Source organism: Musa acuminata, chromosome BXJ3-11, assembly GCF_036884655.1.
Source record: "Musa acuminata AAA Group cultivar baxijiao chromosome BXJ3-11, Cavendish_Baxijiao_AAA, whole genome shotgun sequence".
Classification (NCBI taxonomy): Eukaryota; Viridiplantae; Streptophyta; class Magnoliopsida; order Zingiberales; family Musaceae; genus Musa; species Musa acuminata.
Genome location: NC_088359.1, coordinates 634,340 through 649,103, shown reverse-complemented (window position 1 = coordinate 649,103; position 14,764 = coordinate 634,340). Strand labels below are relative to the sequence as shown.

At 43.9% G+C, this 14,764-nt stretch overlaps 3 protein-coding genes across 3 annotated transcripts; 1 reads left to right on the top strand and 2 right to left on the bottom strand.

The window, feature by feature from the left end:
- The first annotated feature begins 730 nt into the window (after window positions 1-730).
- Window positions 731-2,836, top strand: LOC135652372 (IRK-interacting protein-like). The gene is made up of 2 exons (XM_065173230.1): window positions 731-1,004; window positions 1,098-2,836. Exons 1-2 carry the CDS (start codon window positions 930-932, stop codon window positions 2,427-2,429), a joined length of 1,407 nt encoding a protein of 468 aa, XP_065029302.1. The 5' UTR covers window positions 731-929; the 3' UTR covers window positions 2,430-2,836.
- A 2,277-nt stretch (window positions 2,837-5,113) lies between these two features.
- On the bottom strand, window positions 5,114-6,302 carry LOC103970095 (uncharacterized). Its single transcript, XM_009383733.3, has one exon. It carries the CDS (start codon window positions 5,888-5,890, stop codon window positions 5,234-5,236), a length of 657 nt encoding a protein of 218 aa, XP_009382008.2. The 5' UTR covers window positions 5,891-6,302; the 3' UTR covers window positions 5,114-5,233.
- A 3,069-nt stretch (window positions 6,303-9,371) lies between these two features.
- LOC103970094 (LRR receptor-like serine/threonine-protein kinase GSO2) lies at window positions 9,372-12,190 on the bottom strand. The gene is made up of 4 exons (XM_009383732.3): window positions 11,540-12,190; window positions 11,160-11,420; window positions 10,189-11,061; window positions 9,372-10,093 (listed from the first exon to the last, which is right to left on the bottom strand). Exons 1-4 carry the CDS (start codon window positions 12,150-12,152, stop codon window positions 9,603-9,605), a joined length of 2,238 nt encoding a protein of 745 aa, XP_009382007.3. The 5' UTR covers window positions 12,153-12,190; the 3' UTR covers window positions 9,372-9,602.
- Between the last annotated feature and the right edge of the window lie 2,574 nt (window positions 12,191-14,764).

The following is a 14,764-nucleotide window of genomic DNA, read 5'->3' as shown; positions in this document are numbered from 1 at the left end:
TTCTCTTTTGGGAGAGATTGAGTTTTAAGGATTGTTAATCATCCAAAACTATGAAGTCTAAACCAACACCAATTTGGAAATGAGAGAGAAGATGTGAAGGCTTATAAATTAATCTTAGCCTTTAGGAATGGTAGTCACCTAATTAAAATCATTATGATAGGGAAACATCGTATTATTTTCTTCATTAATTCTTTCAATATGTGAGTAAGCATAAGAGCCCTTCCAAGAACAATAGCAGCCTGGAATCGACGGCAGCAGTCACCACCGAGACCATTGTCAGCTTCTGCGACATACTGACAACAGCAAATATAAATGCAGCTAACAGTGGAAACTCAGAAGACCTGCAGCGAGAGAAGACGATGAAGAAGAAGAAGAAGATACATGAATCCAATGTTAAACGCCAAGACATTGATGTGGTTCACATGCACGCCCAGCACGGTCAGCTGCTGCCGATCCCACAGGAACAGAACACTGTAGTTTAGTGGCGCTAAGATGGCCTTCCATTACCTTCCCGCAAACACCAGCCTTCGTAATGTTTCTTCACTTGATTGTTTAGCTCTTACCGGAAGGTCATACTGTCATGATATCGATCATCTCCGCAATTGTTGATTCTAATATAACATTTACGTTTGTCTAAGGCCATGGTGAGTCCCATGATGCTTCCTTCGTGTGTTCTTGCGATATCCAAAGTCCATGAAACATGGCACTGTTCTGCACTAAAATGCTGATGACTGACCAAGCTTCGGTAATGGATGTCTCCGTGACTCTTAACTGAAGGTGAAGAACAATGGGAGAGCAAAACGAAGGCAACGAAGACTGCAGCGTATTTATTGCATGAAAGCAAAGTTTACACACAGCATTTAAGGCGGTACTCCCTCGCAAGAAGAGGAGAAGGAAGCATCCAAAAGGGGATTTAGCCCGTCTCAGATATGCTCTCTCCTCTCTCATCACCCTCCTCTTCTTCCCTCGCTCCTCCGCCTCCTCGCTCTCCGGCTTTCATGCCTGTAAGCACTCTCTTTACTACTCGTCCGTCCTTCTTCAATTGGCTCGCCTTTAGAAACTTCTCACGCTTGCATGAATTCTTTGCTTGTTGACAGATCGTGGAACACCAGAGAGAAGAGCAGCAGGAGGAAGCCGCGGGAGTGAGATTTAGTGCTTACGTGCACAAGCCCACTCCACTCCACTCCTCCATCGTAGGTTCGTCGACGGTGACCACCCCACCAGCTCTCACCACGCGGCGGCCATCCCGGACCAGAGGCCAGGACGATGGCGAGGCCGTGTACGTCTCCTGCGACAAGTGCCGCCCCACCTCCCGCGACAAGCTCATCTCCGTTGTCCCCCTCGACAACGCCGCCGGACACAAGCATTCCCCCGCGGGCTCTTCTTCCCCTGGCCCCGGCGGCCTCCTTCGCTCATTGTTCCTATCTGTCACCCGCCGGAGCCCCACCGCTGCTGCCGGCGTCGCATCAACCGCCTCGGCGGCCTCCGCTGTCCGTGAAGACCAGTGGCGTCTCGTGGCGGCGGAACTGTCCAGGAAGCTCCTCCACGCCACGCGGAAACGCGACGAAGCCCTCCTCGAGGCTTCCCGCCTCGAGTATTCCCTCACCGAGCTGGAGCGCAAGATCGACCGCCTCGAATCTCATTGCCGCGACCTCCGGGCTTCCATCCAACCTGGCCCTGCTCTCGGCCCCTCCACGGCTCCCTTCCCGACGGAGGCCTTCCACGTAGCCATCGCCGACGCACGCGCTGCCGTCCGCCAGCTCGCCCGCTCTCTCATCGCGCATGTCCGACTCGGCCCACCCGGGTCGCGGTCCTCCGACCGGTTGACGGCGTTGATCCAGCACGACGACCCCTGGGCCGCCGTCCAATGGCGGAGGAACCCCGGCGGCTTGCTGTTCCACATGGAGGCGCTACTGAGCCAGGCATTCTACGCCGGGTTCGAGGAGGACGGCGAAGAGGAGGCGAGGCTGATCGACCCGGCGGCCCGGTGCGAGGCGAGCCGGGCGGGGTACGAGGCGGTCCGGGGGCTGGGATGGGACGAGGTGCTCTGCAAGGGGACGCGGCACTACAGTGAGGGGCTGAGTCGGTTCTGCGACCGGAAGATGAGCGAGGTGGTGGGGGTGGTGGGGTGGGACAGGGCGTGGCCGGAGGGACTGCTACAGGCCTTCTTCGAGGCGGCGAAGGGGGCATGGGTGGTGCGGCTCATGGCGCGGTCCGTTCACCCGGCGCTGCCAGTGCTGAGGGCGGACCAGGGGGCGCGGTTCGACTGCCGGTTCATGGAGGACGTCGCGGCTGACCGGGTCCGGCGGCTGACCCCGGCGAACGTGCGGATGATGGTGGCACCGGGGTTCCACGTGTACAACGCCGGCGGCGGTGGGGTGGTCAAGTGCACGGTGCTCTGCGCGTACAACAGCAGTAACAGCGATTGAGCGGCGGAAACAGTTCCGAGAAGCCTCCTCGATGGATTAGCAGGAGGAGATCATCATGTGAGGGGGAGAGAATAATTTTGTGCATGGGGATATACCAACAATGCCACCGAGCCTTTTTATTTTATTTTTATTTTTATTTTTATTTTATGGTTTTCCTGCTCTAATGTGAAGTTGTTTATAAGATTTTAGATCTTATTTGCTATGCTTCGATTATTTTGTTTTTTGGGTGGTGGAAGATTACAACACATGTAGAGTAATAGGTGGATCTTTTGATCCTTCAAATGCGATCAACTTCTGATAAATTAAAAAAAAATTATCAAAATCTTATCTGATATATTTTTAAATATTAATAAAAATATCAATAATATATTGTAAGATGTTGGATTCAAATCTTATCTTCATTAATTATTTATTATTAATTTTTATCGAATTAATCATATTATATTTACTTGAGGGTGTCTTTGTTTTTTTACTTGGACAAAAAAAAAAAATAATATCATCACTTTTTACTTCCCCCTAACCTCAGTCTTCTTCTTTTCCTCTTAAAACATGTTTCTAAAATTTAAATTATAATTCTTGTAAAATCTTTCAAAAATAAAAAAAAATATGAATTGAGTATTATAAAAAATGGTATACGGGTGAGGAGGATATACGAGTCTAATGTATTTTAGATAAACTTAAATAAAAATATAAGAAAATTAAATGAAATATACTTAATTTTGAATCTTAAATAGGACGGATTTTGTAAACAAGTGTATCTCAGCTTATTTTCGAGTGTAATAGGTTAATCTTAATTAAACCATCTTCAATTTATTAATTATTAAAATTTATTTTTTTATATATATTATATGAGTGTATCTTAGTTTATTTTCGAGTGCAACTATATCAACTTCAATCAAACCATTTTAAACTTTCATTAATCTACTATGACATCATTCTAACATCATTAATAATATTTTTAGAAAAAATTAGGATAATTTATTATCAAAATTTAAAACTTTTTAGATAGATTCTACGAACAAATGTATTTTAGTTCATTCTTAAGCATCACATGAAAGAGAGATAGAGGTGGAAAAGGAGGAGAAGGCGAAAAAGTCAGAGGAGGAGGAGGTTGTGAAGAAAAAGTTGGTGGTAAAAAAAAAAAAAAAAGGATGGTTTTGGACTAATCGATTCATTAGTCCAAATTGATTCATTAAAATTTTGTGAGAGCAAAATTGGTATTTATGAAAAGGAACATTTTTAAGCTTACTATTTAGAGTTCCCTTTTTTATATTATTATTATTTTTTTAATAATTATTTTAATAATGATAAAAATAATATTTCACTATTTATAGTCTATCTAATTCTAATTTTATCTTTCTTTTTTATCTTTTTGGCCCCCTTCCTTGCTTATCTAATTCTAATCATCGCATACACATTCTACCACTATCAACGCTCCTAGCAACTCTTTATTATCTATAATTGCCCCCGAACCTGTGCTCTTACCCCACTTGTTGTCTCTTCGACATTATCCTTTGATGATTATGATGAAAAAGAGGAAGAAAAGAAAATAATGTTTATATCCATTTATAAAATGATAGCTTTGAGATATTTATTTAAAAAAAAATAAAATTATAAATAGGAATCTATAAAGAGTAAGATGTAATAAAGAGTCACATATTTACTTTTAGTATGTTAAGGATATATTGAGCCGCAACGCGGCGGAATGGCCAACCCAACCCAACCCAACTCGAGCCCGACAAAGTAGATTAAGTAGGCTTCCATAAGGCCCCAATCGAGCGACGCCAAGCCTCCGTTGGAGTCGATTAATCAACAGATACATCGAGTTTCAAATCCTCCGTTTTCCCAACTTTTATCATTCATTCATTCATTCCATAGCTGTTCAAACTCCCATTGATTAGATACGGTGTGTGTGTCGTGAGAAAAGCCAGTCGCTAATGGTCCCTTTCGCTGTCCTCTTTGGAATACACACACCTCCAAACGTACCGAGACTTTGATCACGGCTTGCTCGCTGGGTTCAGATGTGCCTGTCGAGCGTCCTGGTTTTCCATGGGAACGTGGCAAGAGGCGGAAGGAAGAGCACAACCAGTTGCGTGTGGGGAGACGAAATATGATGCAGAGGAATAACAACATATACGATGTGTCCACCTAAACCATCTCCGCAGAGGCACAATGATGCTACTGTTGACTTTATACGGCGTTTGATCACGTAATGGAAAGGCCGGAAAGGACGGAGAAGGAAAACGAGGGTAAGAACACGAAGCAGCCTGAATCCAAGTGTGATGGAGTTAGGTGAAGCGCACCGAGACGTTACGTACGGTGAGACGAAACGACCGAGTTGAATCTGAAGAGTCGTCCGACGAGACGTTTCGTCGGAGGACAACTTCGTACGAGGAAGCTGTTCACCGTACGCCAAGCGAATGATAGTGATACATGATATTTATGACAAATATCTTGACTGAATGATCATTATTACGACAGAAATCTAAAGAATAAAGATGTGCTACGTCTTTGGTTGCCGCATCCAAAATTGGTTTGCCTTCTCACTTGTTCTGGAAATGGTGTGTGTGTGTGTGTTGTGTTTCTATCGCCCACTTTACTGTTTGCAACGAATCCATCGAGTTTCTTGTTCTCACCAGTGAATGCGAGCGACTTCACAGGGTTTCGATCGAATGACAGGTGACTGAAACGAACAGTTCAAAACTACTAATTGACATCGAAGGAAATTTTACAGGTCTTCGTTTTACAGTGTAGAATGAAAAGAGAGTAAAGTGGAGGTAAAGCGGCCAACGAAGATCGAGTCGTCACCGCCTCCTCCGGAACACATGCTCCTCCTTGGTGTAATGATCGAAGTGCCTGACCCACCGTGGTCGGTCGCCGCCCAAGCTCGGCCCCTTCCCGACGCCGACATGCAGCACCTCCACGCCGCTGCCTATCGGCAGGTACGTCGACCGCACCACCCTCGTCCCCGAGCCGAACACCGCGGCAGCCCCGCCCCGCCGCCTGTCCGCTCCCTTGCGCACCACCACCATCCCCCTCGGCCCCGGCCGCACCTCCCTCAACACCCTCCCCGCGTCCCTGCGCCGGCAGTCCACCACCATAAGGTCCACCCCCTCCAGCTCCCGCATGGCCTCCTCCGCCTCCCCCACCACCACCGACCCCGCCACCGCCGCAGCTCCCGCACGCCGCATCGCCTCCACGTATGCCGCCGCCGACTGCTCGTCAGGGACGACACACACGTGTCGACCTCGCGCGTGCCTAGCGGCAGCTCGCAGCCCGACGCCGGTGGCGGCGCCGGCGTCGCGAGACCATGCTTCCACGATGAGCTGAGCCCTCCAACCTCCGGCCATGGCAGCGACCAACTCGGCGACGTTGGTCTCCTCCAGGTCCCGATCGGCGAGGGCCTTCACGGCGTCGATGTAGGCCTTGGCGGCGTTCTCCGGGCACCAAACCAGCTTCATCTCTTCCCCTCCGTTTCTTCTGGGCTCGTTGAAGAAAAGCGTCGGCTATTGAACAAAGTGGAGCTATGAATGGGTTTTTAATAGCGGCGAAGGAAGATTCCAACCTTTATAATAGACGACGATATAGTTGCGGAAGGTTGACTTTGGCACAATCCGGCAACAAGTCGCGATTTGGATTACAGCAGCAGACGCGGACAAACTGGGCCTTTTTTTGTCAGCTTCGTGTGCTGCTGTAAACAACCGAAACTGCAGCTTGGAACTTATAGCTCCTCCTCAAACTGAGATCCGGGCACATCTGGCTTAACATAATCCATCTCAGTTAAGCCAGATCTTAGAAGAAGAATTATTAAGGAGGCTTCGCTAAGATTGACTTGTGCATCTATAAACATGGATTTGGTGGAAATCTGAGCAAGTTGTGTGTTGTTTAGACGATGAAGAAAGGGTCTTAACTTAATGGCTGCTCACGAGGACAGTTGACTTCTGATGGGTGCGAGGAAGGCGGTGCACCGGGGAAGTGGCCAAGAGCTGGCATTCAAGACGGGATAAGGGCAACGAGTCGCATGTGAAGGTACGAAGGTGGAGACCACATGTAGCGTGGCCGTACTCATCCTTGGGGTGGAAGAAACTTGCGGTCGGAAAGGAACAGAAGACGAGAGGAGTGGGTCAACTCATCGGACCATCGGAAACGGTAAGTGGGAATGGTGCGCGCGCGGGGGGTCGCCGCCTTGGAACAGGAAGAATCCGCGTGGGATGGAAGATGAAGTGAAAGAATGGAATGGCTACGTGGATCAGATGTGTCATCAACGTCCATCCGCTCATATTTTACTTGTGAAAACTGTGTGCCGATGTTTTGAGCTGAGGCCGCAATATGTGCAAACTGAGAGACAAGCTGAAGACAACCGAACCTTACTTAGCACAAGGTGTCCTACTGCTCTATCTCTTCGTTAATGTCCAATAAATCCTTTCCTTCCTTCTATAATGATCTATCACTTTTCATAAATTTATCACCCCTTTGCCCAGGTTTAAGTGATTCAGATTTGTCACCCATATATATATATATATATATATATATATATAATCAAAGATCTATAATTTCTTTTGGATCAAAGAGGGTAACTAGTCTCTTAATTACTTGAGTACTTATGTCACTTGGCTAACTCTTATATTCCAAGCCGACAAGATATTCTGATCAATTCTATGGTTAATGTTATCTTAATCTACATGTTCATGAGTTTTAAGATTTCTGAAAAGATTAAGATGTTCTTTTAGAAATTTTTTTAGAAATGATAATGATAATTATAAGAAGTTTAAGCTATTTAGTTTGGATTGCATCACATCTCCAGAAGAGGTTGAAGGTCTAGGCATCAAGAATTTTCACCTTGTTAGGAAAAGCATGAAAGTAAAGAGAATCATTGCCTTGATCAATAATGATTCTTCTTTATCAGCTATTTCATGTATTTCCTTAATCAATAATTTCCTTGATCAATAATCATTTGATGCATGAGAGATCAGTATCAAGGGCTCTTCAAATGATAAAGTTAGTGGTGGAATAGGAATAATATTTTTATTTTTCTATCCCCTGTCATATTATGGGAGCCGACTTTTATACTTTGACGGTCGATGGTGGGAGGCTGATAGCTCCTCCCCTCAATCTGTGGTCCTTCAAAGGCTCTTTTATATCGACGACTGACTGATACATTTCACTGTGATACGCTGTTAGTGAAAGACGAGTGCGAGAGTGTCGTTTGTTTAGGTTAAAGTATGCAGTATAAGCAAACAACTGTTGCTTATGCTAGGTGACCAGAAAAGAGAAAGATGGTCCTTATCATCGAGGATTAATTCTCCCTATAAACATGCAACCGAAAAAGAGGGAGATGGGCTTCGCCATTAAGGGTTAATACTCCCTGTTGCTGAGCGTATAGTCTATCCCAAAATTATGATTGGTAAAGGGTAAAAAATCGTTTTCCTACCACTTGCCACAGGGAGAAGGAGGCTACATAGGCTCCTCTGTCCTCGACTTAAGTGACATAGATAGCTAGATGAGTCCGTACGTCAAAACTAAGGTCATCTTATTCCTAATATTAACGAGATAGAAATAGGTCAAAAATGTATTATTTACAAAAATGTAAAACTATGCTAGCAACGTAACATAGTGACTGTCACTCCCGATATAATTAAACAATAAATATAAATTGATTACATAAAATTTAAAATTTTTAGTATATGAGATAGTAGAGGGAAATATGATAACAAAACCAATCTTAATCATATGGAATCTTCACCAATCTCCTAGTCAAAATCTATCGAATTTTTTATTTTAAAATTATTAGGTAAAAAATAGAGTATACAAACTTTAATTAACAAACTATTAAGTGTTAAAAAAATAACAAATAAAAAAGATAAAGTTTAGAAAGAATTTGGAGATGTATAATTGTTGTGTGAAAGTAAAATCTCGAGAAGAATGATTGAGATTCTCAGGATTCAACCGATATTATTTCTTTTGTGAGTATTGTCAACTTTACTAGCCTTTTCAAATGAACCAAATAATAAAACTAAAATAAAATATAACTAGAAAGATGATAGAAGAGAAAAGAGTATTTCTGATTCACATGAATAGGATCTATTATTTACAGAGTCTAAAAATGTATCCTTTTACAGTAAAAGAGTATTGTCCAAAGGGCACATCTTCTCACATATAATCATCAAAATATAGTTTTTTTTTTCAAAAAATAAGTTTTAAAAATAACTCCAACATATTGTTAACAAAATTCTGAAGATTTTAAAGATCCTAAAAATTCTAAAACTTTTGACATCAGTTTCTTCTGACTTCATTCAACATAGAAGCATGGGGGAGATGTAGCAACTCAAGCCTTTTGAAGCTTAAAGTGGAAAAAGATATGGTGGACTTGTGCAAAATGGAGCAATGAATTTAGATTTCTGGTACTCAATCCACATTCCTGCATGCATCCATAGTGGAGGAATCAAGTGCAAAGGAAAATACCAGGGCCAAATTCTTCTTATCATCTGCCATAAGTTATTGTTTTCCTTGCTAAGTAGAACCAAACTTACCACCTTACCACCTTAAGAATGAATCTGAACTGATGTGCACAGACAAAATTGGGTGATGATCCACCAGGAATTCCTTCCTGGAAATTTCTAACAAGAACACAAAAACATAAGCTCCCATGCAAATGGTTCAAAATAGGACATGAAACTATTTATTTGTTGTTGTTGTTGTTATTTTTTTTGCTACTGCTGCTTTTTTGCAATGCATGCATATTTTATTATCTTTTTACCTTTTTTTTCTTCTCTTTTTGTTCCTTGATCATGAATTCTTATGTGTTCTTAGTATTATTTACATATATAAATATATATCTGGGATGTGTTGGGATAATTAACTTGGTTTCGACAAGCTTGTCATAGAGAGCAATTTTACCCTGAGAAACACTGGCCACAAGCGGCGTCATATTGGACTCACGGGTTGCCCAAACTTGTTGGCTCTTTCTGCATGGATTCATCCACAAAGAAGAGAATCATAATACTTGTGGCGATTAGATGAATACAAACTTGGTCTTATCAGATTCTCTCAGGAGCCATGAGAGGACCATAACTTTTACCCTCAGCTAAAACTCAAGTCAGGTACCGATAAATCATGTTACAAGATCAAGGAAGTATGTACTCAAATGAGAAGCAACATGAACACAACTAGTTCTTAGATCTGTCTGCAACAGCAGTTGCTGCCGCTGCTCATCTCTTGAAGCACTGCCTCCATCGTAGGCCTTTGACTCGGGACCTCGCTAGTGCAGAGCAATGCAATGCCTACTAATGTAGCTGCCTCCGGCTTAGAGTAGTTGCCCTGGAGGTTCTCATCGATGAGGTCTTCGAGTTTACCAGACTCAGCTTCCGGTCTCAAGTGAGACGTCCTCGTGTTGCCGGTGAGGATTTGGAACACGATGACCCCGAAGGCATACACATCACTCTTCTCCGAGAACCGGCCGACGGTGGCGTACTCGGGAGCCATGTAACCCATGGCAGCACTTGTTTTGAGGGACGAGAACACCACGTCGTCTGCCAGTAACTTGTGCAGGCCAGAGCCAGAGAGCAAAGGGTTGAATTGATGGTCGATGAGAACCTTGGCTGCTGATAAGTTTTGGTGGAGCAGAGATGGCTTGTTTGCTCTGTCGCCGTGCAAATACTCGATGCCTGTTGCAAGAATCCAATGACATCCAGTTGTGTTCATTCCTTGATACAAGATCATCAACATCATTTATCGATAGGATATGTAAAAAAGATTATACCTTTGGCAATGCCTTTGATGATAGAGACTCTCATAGGCCAGTCGAGAACCTTGTGAATCCCATCTCCCTTCACATCCAGATACTCCGACAGGCTCCCATTAGCAACGAAATCATAAATAAGGAAGCATTCCCCTCTCGCTCTCGAGTAGCAGAAGCCCCTCAATCCAGCAAGATTCTCATGCCTCAGCAACGTCAGTGTCCTCAGCCCCTTCAGGAACTCAGCTTCCTCCGACTTGCAACTGGTCTTGTTGATTCTCTTGACTGCAATCTGGGTTCCATCTCGCAGTATCCCCTTGTATGTGGCTGCAAAGCTACTCTTCTTCCCGAGCAAGTTGACCTCCGAAAAGTACTGAGTCGCGCACTCCACCTCCTCCAGATTGAACCTGTAGATCTGAGACACCTCCTGAGAGAGCCCATTGATGCCGCCGCTCCTCTCATCGGTCATAGGATCCCAGTGGCTGGAGTACTCGAGGCTAATCAGTGGAGAAGCAGCTCGATAGGAGAACTTGGTCGGATCAGCGCTAAGCAGACCGTTTGAGACCTCAAACAGACCACCAATCTTTTGCTTCCGGAGCCGGAACCAGAGGAAGGCCATTAGTCCACAAACCATAACTCCAAAGACAACTATGGTGGTCGCGACGACGATCACTACGTTGGTGGACTTGGAAGAGCTGGAGCAGTGGGTTGCACTGCAATCTGCAGAGATATTAACAGATTGTGGAATGTCCTGAGGTGCCAGGCCGGCGCTAAATGGTTCAGGTCTGCTCGCATTGAGGAGGTCAGCAGAAGTGCAAGCCCTCAGATCGGTGAATCCAGTTCCACACAGATCAGTGTTGTTCCCATATTTGAAGTTTCCGCCCAATTTCTTGAGTTCTTGAGACATAACAAGTGTGATCTTAGTTCATATGCGAGTTGAGGGAGGAGGTACACAAGAATCAAAATTAGAAGGGGATCGTGGGAAGATATATTACCTGAAGGCACGTTGCCGGAAAGCAAGTTGCTTTGAACATCTAATACCGTCAGCTGAGGAAGCTGAGATAGCTTGACGGGGATTGAACCGAAAAGCTGGTTGAAGCTCACATCCAACCATGTCAACTCGGTTAAATCTCCCAAGGTCGCAGGTATTGCTCCATTTAGGTGATTTGATTGCAGGGCGAGCATGTTGAGATTCTTCAGAAGCGCCAGCTTGGGGGGTACGCTCCCAGACAGCTTGTTATTAGAAAGCTGGAGGACTGAAGGAAATGGAAAGGAGGAAGAAAGGTGGCATCAGACATGTAAGAGAGCTCCACAAGCATCGTAAGGTTCTACAAATCCCTACTGCACTGCAGTCAGTTTGCTACATTGGACTCACCTTGGAGGCCACCCATGTTGCCAATCTCCTCCGGGATGCTGCCTGAGAGGTTATTGACGTTGAGATAGAGATCACTCAGCCGAGACAGGTTCCCGATCTCTCTCGGAATCACCCCGGAGATCTTGTTGAAATGAAGGTAGAGCCCCGTGAGGCCCTCGAGCTCCGCCACCACCGGAGCGATGGAGCCCGAGAGCCCCCTCCCCTGGAGAGAGATGTTGGCCACCTTCCCGCTCTCGTCGCAGGCCACCCCCTCGAAGTCACCTCGGCAGGGCTCCCCCTCGCTGGTCCACGAGGTGAGGAGCCTGTTCTCCGGGTCCAAAGAGACCTTCAACTCCATGAGAGCTCTCAGCTCATCACTCCCACGCACTGACCTCTGGTGGACGACGAAGGAGAGGAGGAGGAGGAGGAGGAGGGAGAAGAGAAGGCCATGGCTGCGGGGTGAAGCTGAGCCCATTGCAGCAAGGGGAAGACCTCTCTGGGCCGGGGGGCGCTCTCGGAGAAGAGGATGAAGGGAAAAGGAATCAAGGCGTGGGAGGGCTTGCTTTCTTCTTTTTCTCGGTGGGAAGGAAAGAAGGTGGCAGAGAAAGCCAAGGGAGGGGAGTAAAGAAGACATTTTTCTTGGACGAAAAGATGGGTGGGGCAGTGCCTCAAGAGGAGAGATGGCAAAGAAGACGAGGACAGGGTGGACCAGCGACAGAGCCCGAGAGGTTGATGACAGGGAATTCAAGCAGTTATTAGATTTCTCTCGGATCTTGTCGTGGGTGTCAGAGTTCTTCAATCTTGTTGTATAATGTCCTCTCCAACTCACAAACTCTATTCCTATTAAACTCATAAAATAATTATAGATGTAAAAGCTTTTCATATTAATCTAACATAGGTTATATATATATATATACATAATATAATCGGATGGAGTTGACTACTCTGGTTTGACCAGCTAAAAATATAAAGATAAGAAAGATCTAAGACAAAACAAAACGGAAGATTATCTATATTTGTTCCCTTTACGAGTAGTATTGGAAGAGGAAGACGATGAAAATTATTCTTGTGAGAAAAAAAGCTGCATATTTTTACAGGACGGAAAATGTAAAGATTTCAAACTTCAAATACTTCCATCCCATTCTCCATTTCAAACTTGTTTCGAATCGACAGCTTGAATCGATCTATTGGCACCCCCCAAGCAAAGACCGGGGAACCTTCGATATGGCCTCATGGGAGACGGCGGCTGGTCCACCACGCCATCATCTAAACACTTCAAAACCGGAGATGAACCCATTTCAAGTAACTTCTTTCAATGCTGTCACCCATTTCAATGAACGAACTGCTTTGTTTGGGTCTTCAGATCGACAGCCATCCACCACGGAGGAGACTTCTTGTTGTGGTGTGGAATACTAACGTATTCACACACTCTTCTCTATCCTATCCTATTCTTTCCATGCAAAAAGCATGGGATCCATCCTTGACGAAATATAGCTTTAGTGGAATCAGGTTCTCTCTGCACTCCACTTCCCGTGGACATGATTGCATGGAAGAAGATGGTGTCCATTCGGTGTAGACAATATGATGGTTACTGAGACAAAAGGCTCGAATGTGATTCTTCCTTCCGTGGACAAATGTATCGATTAGGGAAGACTTGGGTGGGGGATGTGTCAACACCAAACAAGCTGTTGGAAGGAGACCCAATTTTCTTGTGAAAAAATTTCCCATGATTCACATCTGGTGTTGCTCTTTTTTGGATTTTGATAGCTATAGACTGGGATGAAGCTAAGTGTAGAATATTAGACCATGTTGTTGTTGTCGTCGTCCTCGTTCATATTCTCAACTTCTATCACAAACAGTGTTGGGCTAAATCTAACCCACACTTGGAGGGGCTAAGCTTGGGTTGAGCAAGGCATTAGCCAATATATTTGTTTTTATAAATATTAGTATCTTATTTTATATTTCTCTTAATAAGAACATTTAGTCTGACGTTCATTGAGGAGTATGAAAATCAAGGACTCATAAGTTCGTCAAGTCTTCCTTATTCTAAGATGCGCCTTTTGAAGCTCACATGTTCCGAAAGTACAAAATCATACGAGTACGCCCATCGTCTAAAGCGAACAATTCCTTGTGAGCCTACGAGTCGTACCAATCCCTTATTAGATTGGCGCTAGAAGAAGGGCTCAAGACCTGCACCTTGGCCGAGCAAACTCACTCTTGAGCTATGCACCTCGGCTATAGAGCCTTTGGCTCTCTTCTGGGAGGGAGTACTGATAAGGTCATTTAGTTTTACATTAGTTGAGGAGTATAAGAACCGGCTCAAAAGTCTCCCGAGTCTCCCTTGCCCTCAGAGGCACATTTTAGAGTTTACATGTTCGGAAAGGATAAAATCGTGTGGATATGTTGTCACTTGCTGAGCTCATCTCATTGCTATATAAAAATTTCAGGATAACTTATCGCTCCCTATGATTCATCAGAAAAGCTATTAGAAATGTTAGGATTCATAAGTTATTTTTCTTTAGTGAGAGAATTCTTTTCCCATATAACTTTCCTTGCTTTCAATGGCTTACACAAATCCATATGTGATAATTTAATATATTTATCATTTTTGAAAAAAAAGTTGACCTAAAAAACTATCTTTTGGTCTGAGATTCTAAGGGTTTAGATAATCATATTTTGGTATGGGATTCTAAGGATTCATATAATGAGAAAAGTGGACCTTAAGTTATCCTCATAGATGTATAATATACTTGACACTATGGGCTGATAGTCAAAGATGAGAGAAAGGTTAGACTTTTAATTTTGATCTACTTTGTGGGAGGGAGAAAGCGATATGAAAAAATATAAAAAAAATGAAGGATGGAGTTCCAAAAATAGATCAATAAAATTTACAAAATTTAACAGTCAAGCTCATATGCTTGAGAGGGACAATAATAACATTTAGAAAGGCTATCGAAGTTCTTCGAAAAAAATAAAATAAAATAAAATAAAATAAAATAAAATGAGAAAGTGTTCGAGAAAGAGGAAACGACAAGTTCTCGTACCATTTATTGAAAAGCTCTTTAATTTATGAATGATTAATAAGAGGATGACCAAATGTGATAATAATATTAAATATAATATTCTAACTGAGTGGAGATAAGTTTATAGAAATATTTAGTGTGAAGATCGTCATTGTTAAGTCCACTTGAATTAGTCCATTATTTAAGATTTAATTATCTATTAAGTTTAGTAAGATCTCTTTTA

Excerpts from the sequence above, each read along its gene's own strand:
- LOC103970094 (XM_009383732.3), bottom strand. The coding sequence starts at position 12,152 with ATGTCTTCTTTACTCCCCTCCCTTGGCTTTCTCTGCCACCTTCTTTCC. Across the intron at positions 11,062-11,159 it reads TTCCGGCAACGTGCCTTCAG|AACTCAAGAAATTGGGCGGA; the intron begins GTAATATATCTT and ends TTATGTCTCAAG. Across the intron at positions 10,094-10,188 it reads CATCAAAGGCATTGCCAAAG|GCATCGAGTATTTGCACGGC; the intron begins GTATAATCTTTT and ends TTCTTGCAACAG.
- LOC135652372 (XM_065173230.1), top strand. The coding sequence starts at position 930 with ATGCTCTCTCCTCTCTCATCACCCTCCTCTTCTTCCCTCGCTCCTCCG. Across the intron at positions 1,005-1,097 it reads GCTCTCCGGCTTTCATGCCT|ATCGTGGAACACCAGAGAGA; the intron begins GTAAGCACTCTC and ends GCTTGTTGACAG.
- LOC103970095 (XM_009383733.3), bottom strand. The coding sequence starts at position 5,890 with ATGAAGCTGGTTTGGTGCCCGGAGAACGCCGCCAAGGCCTACATCGAC.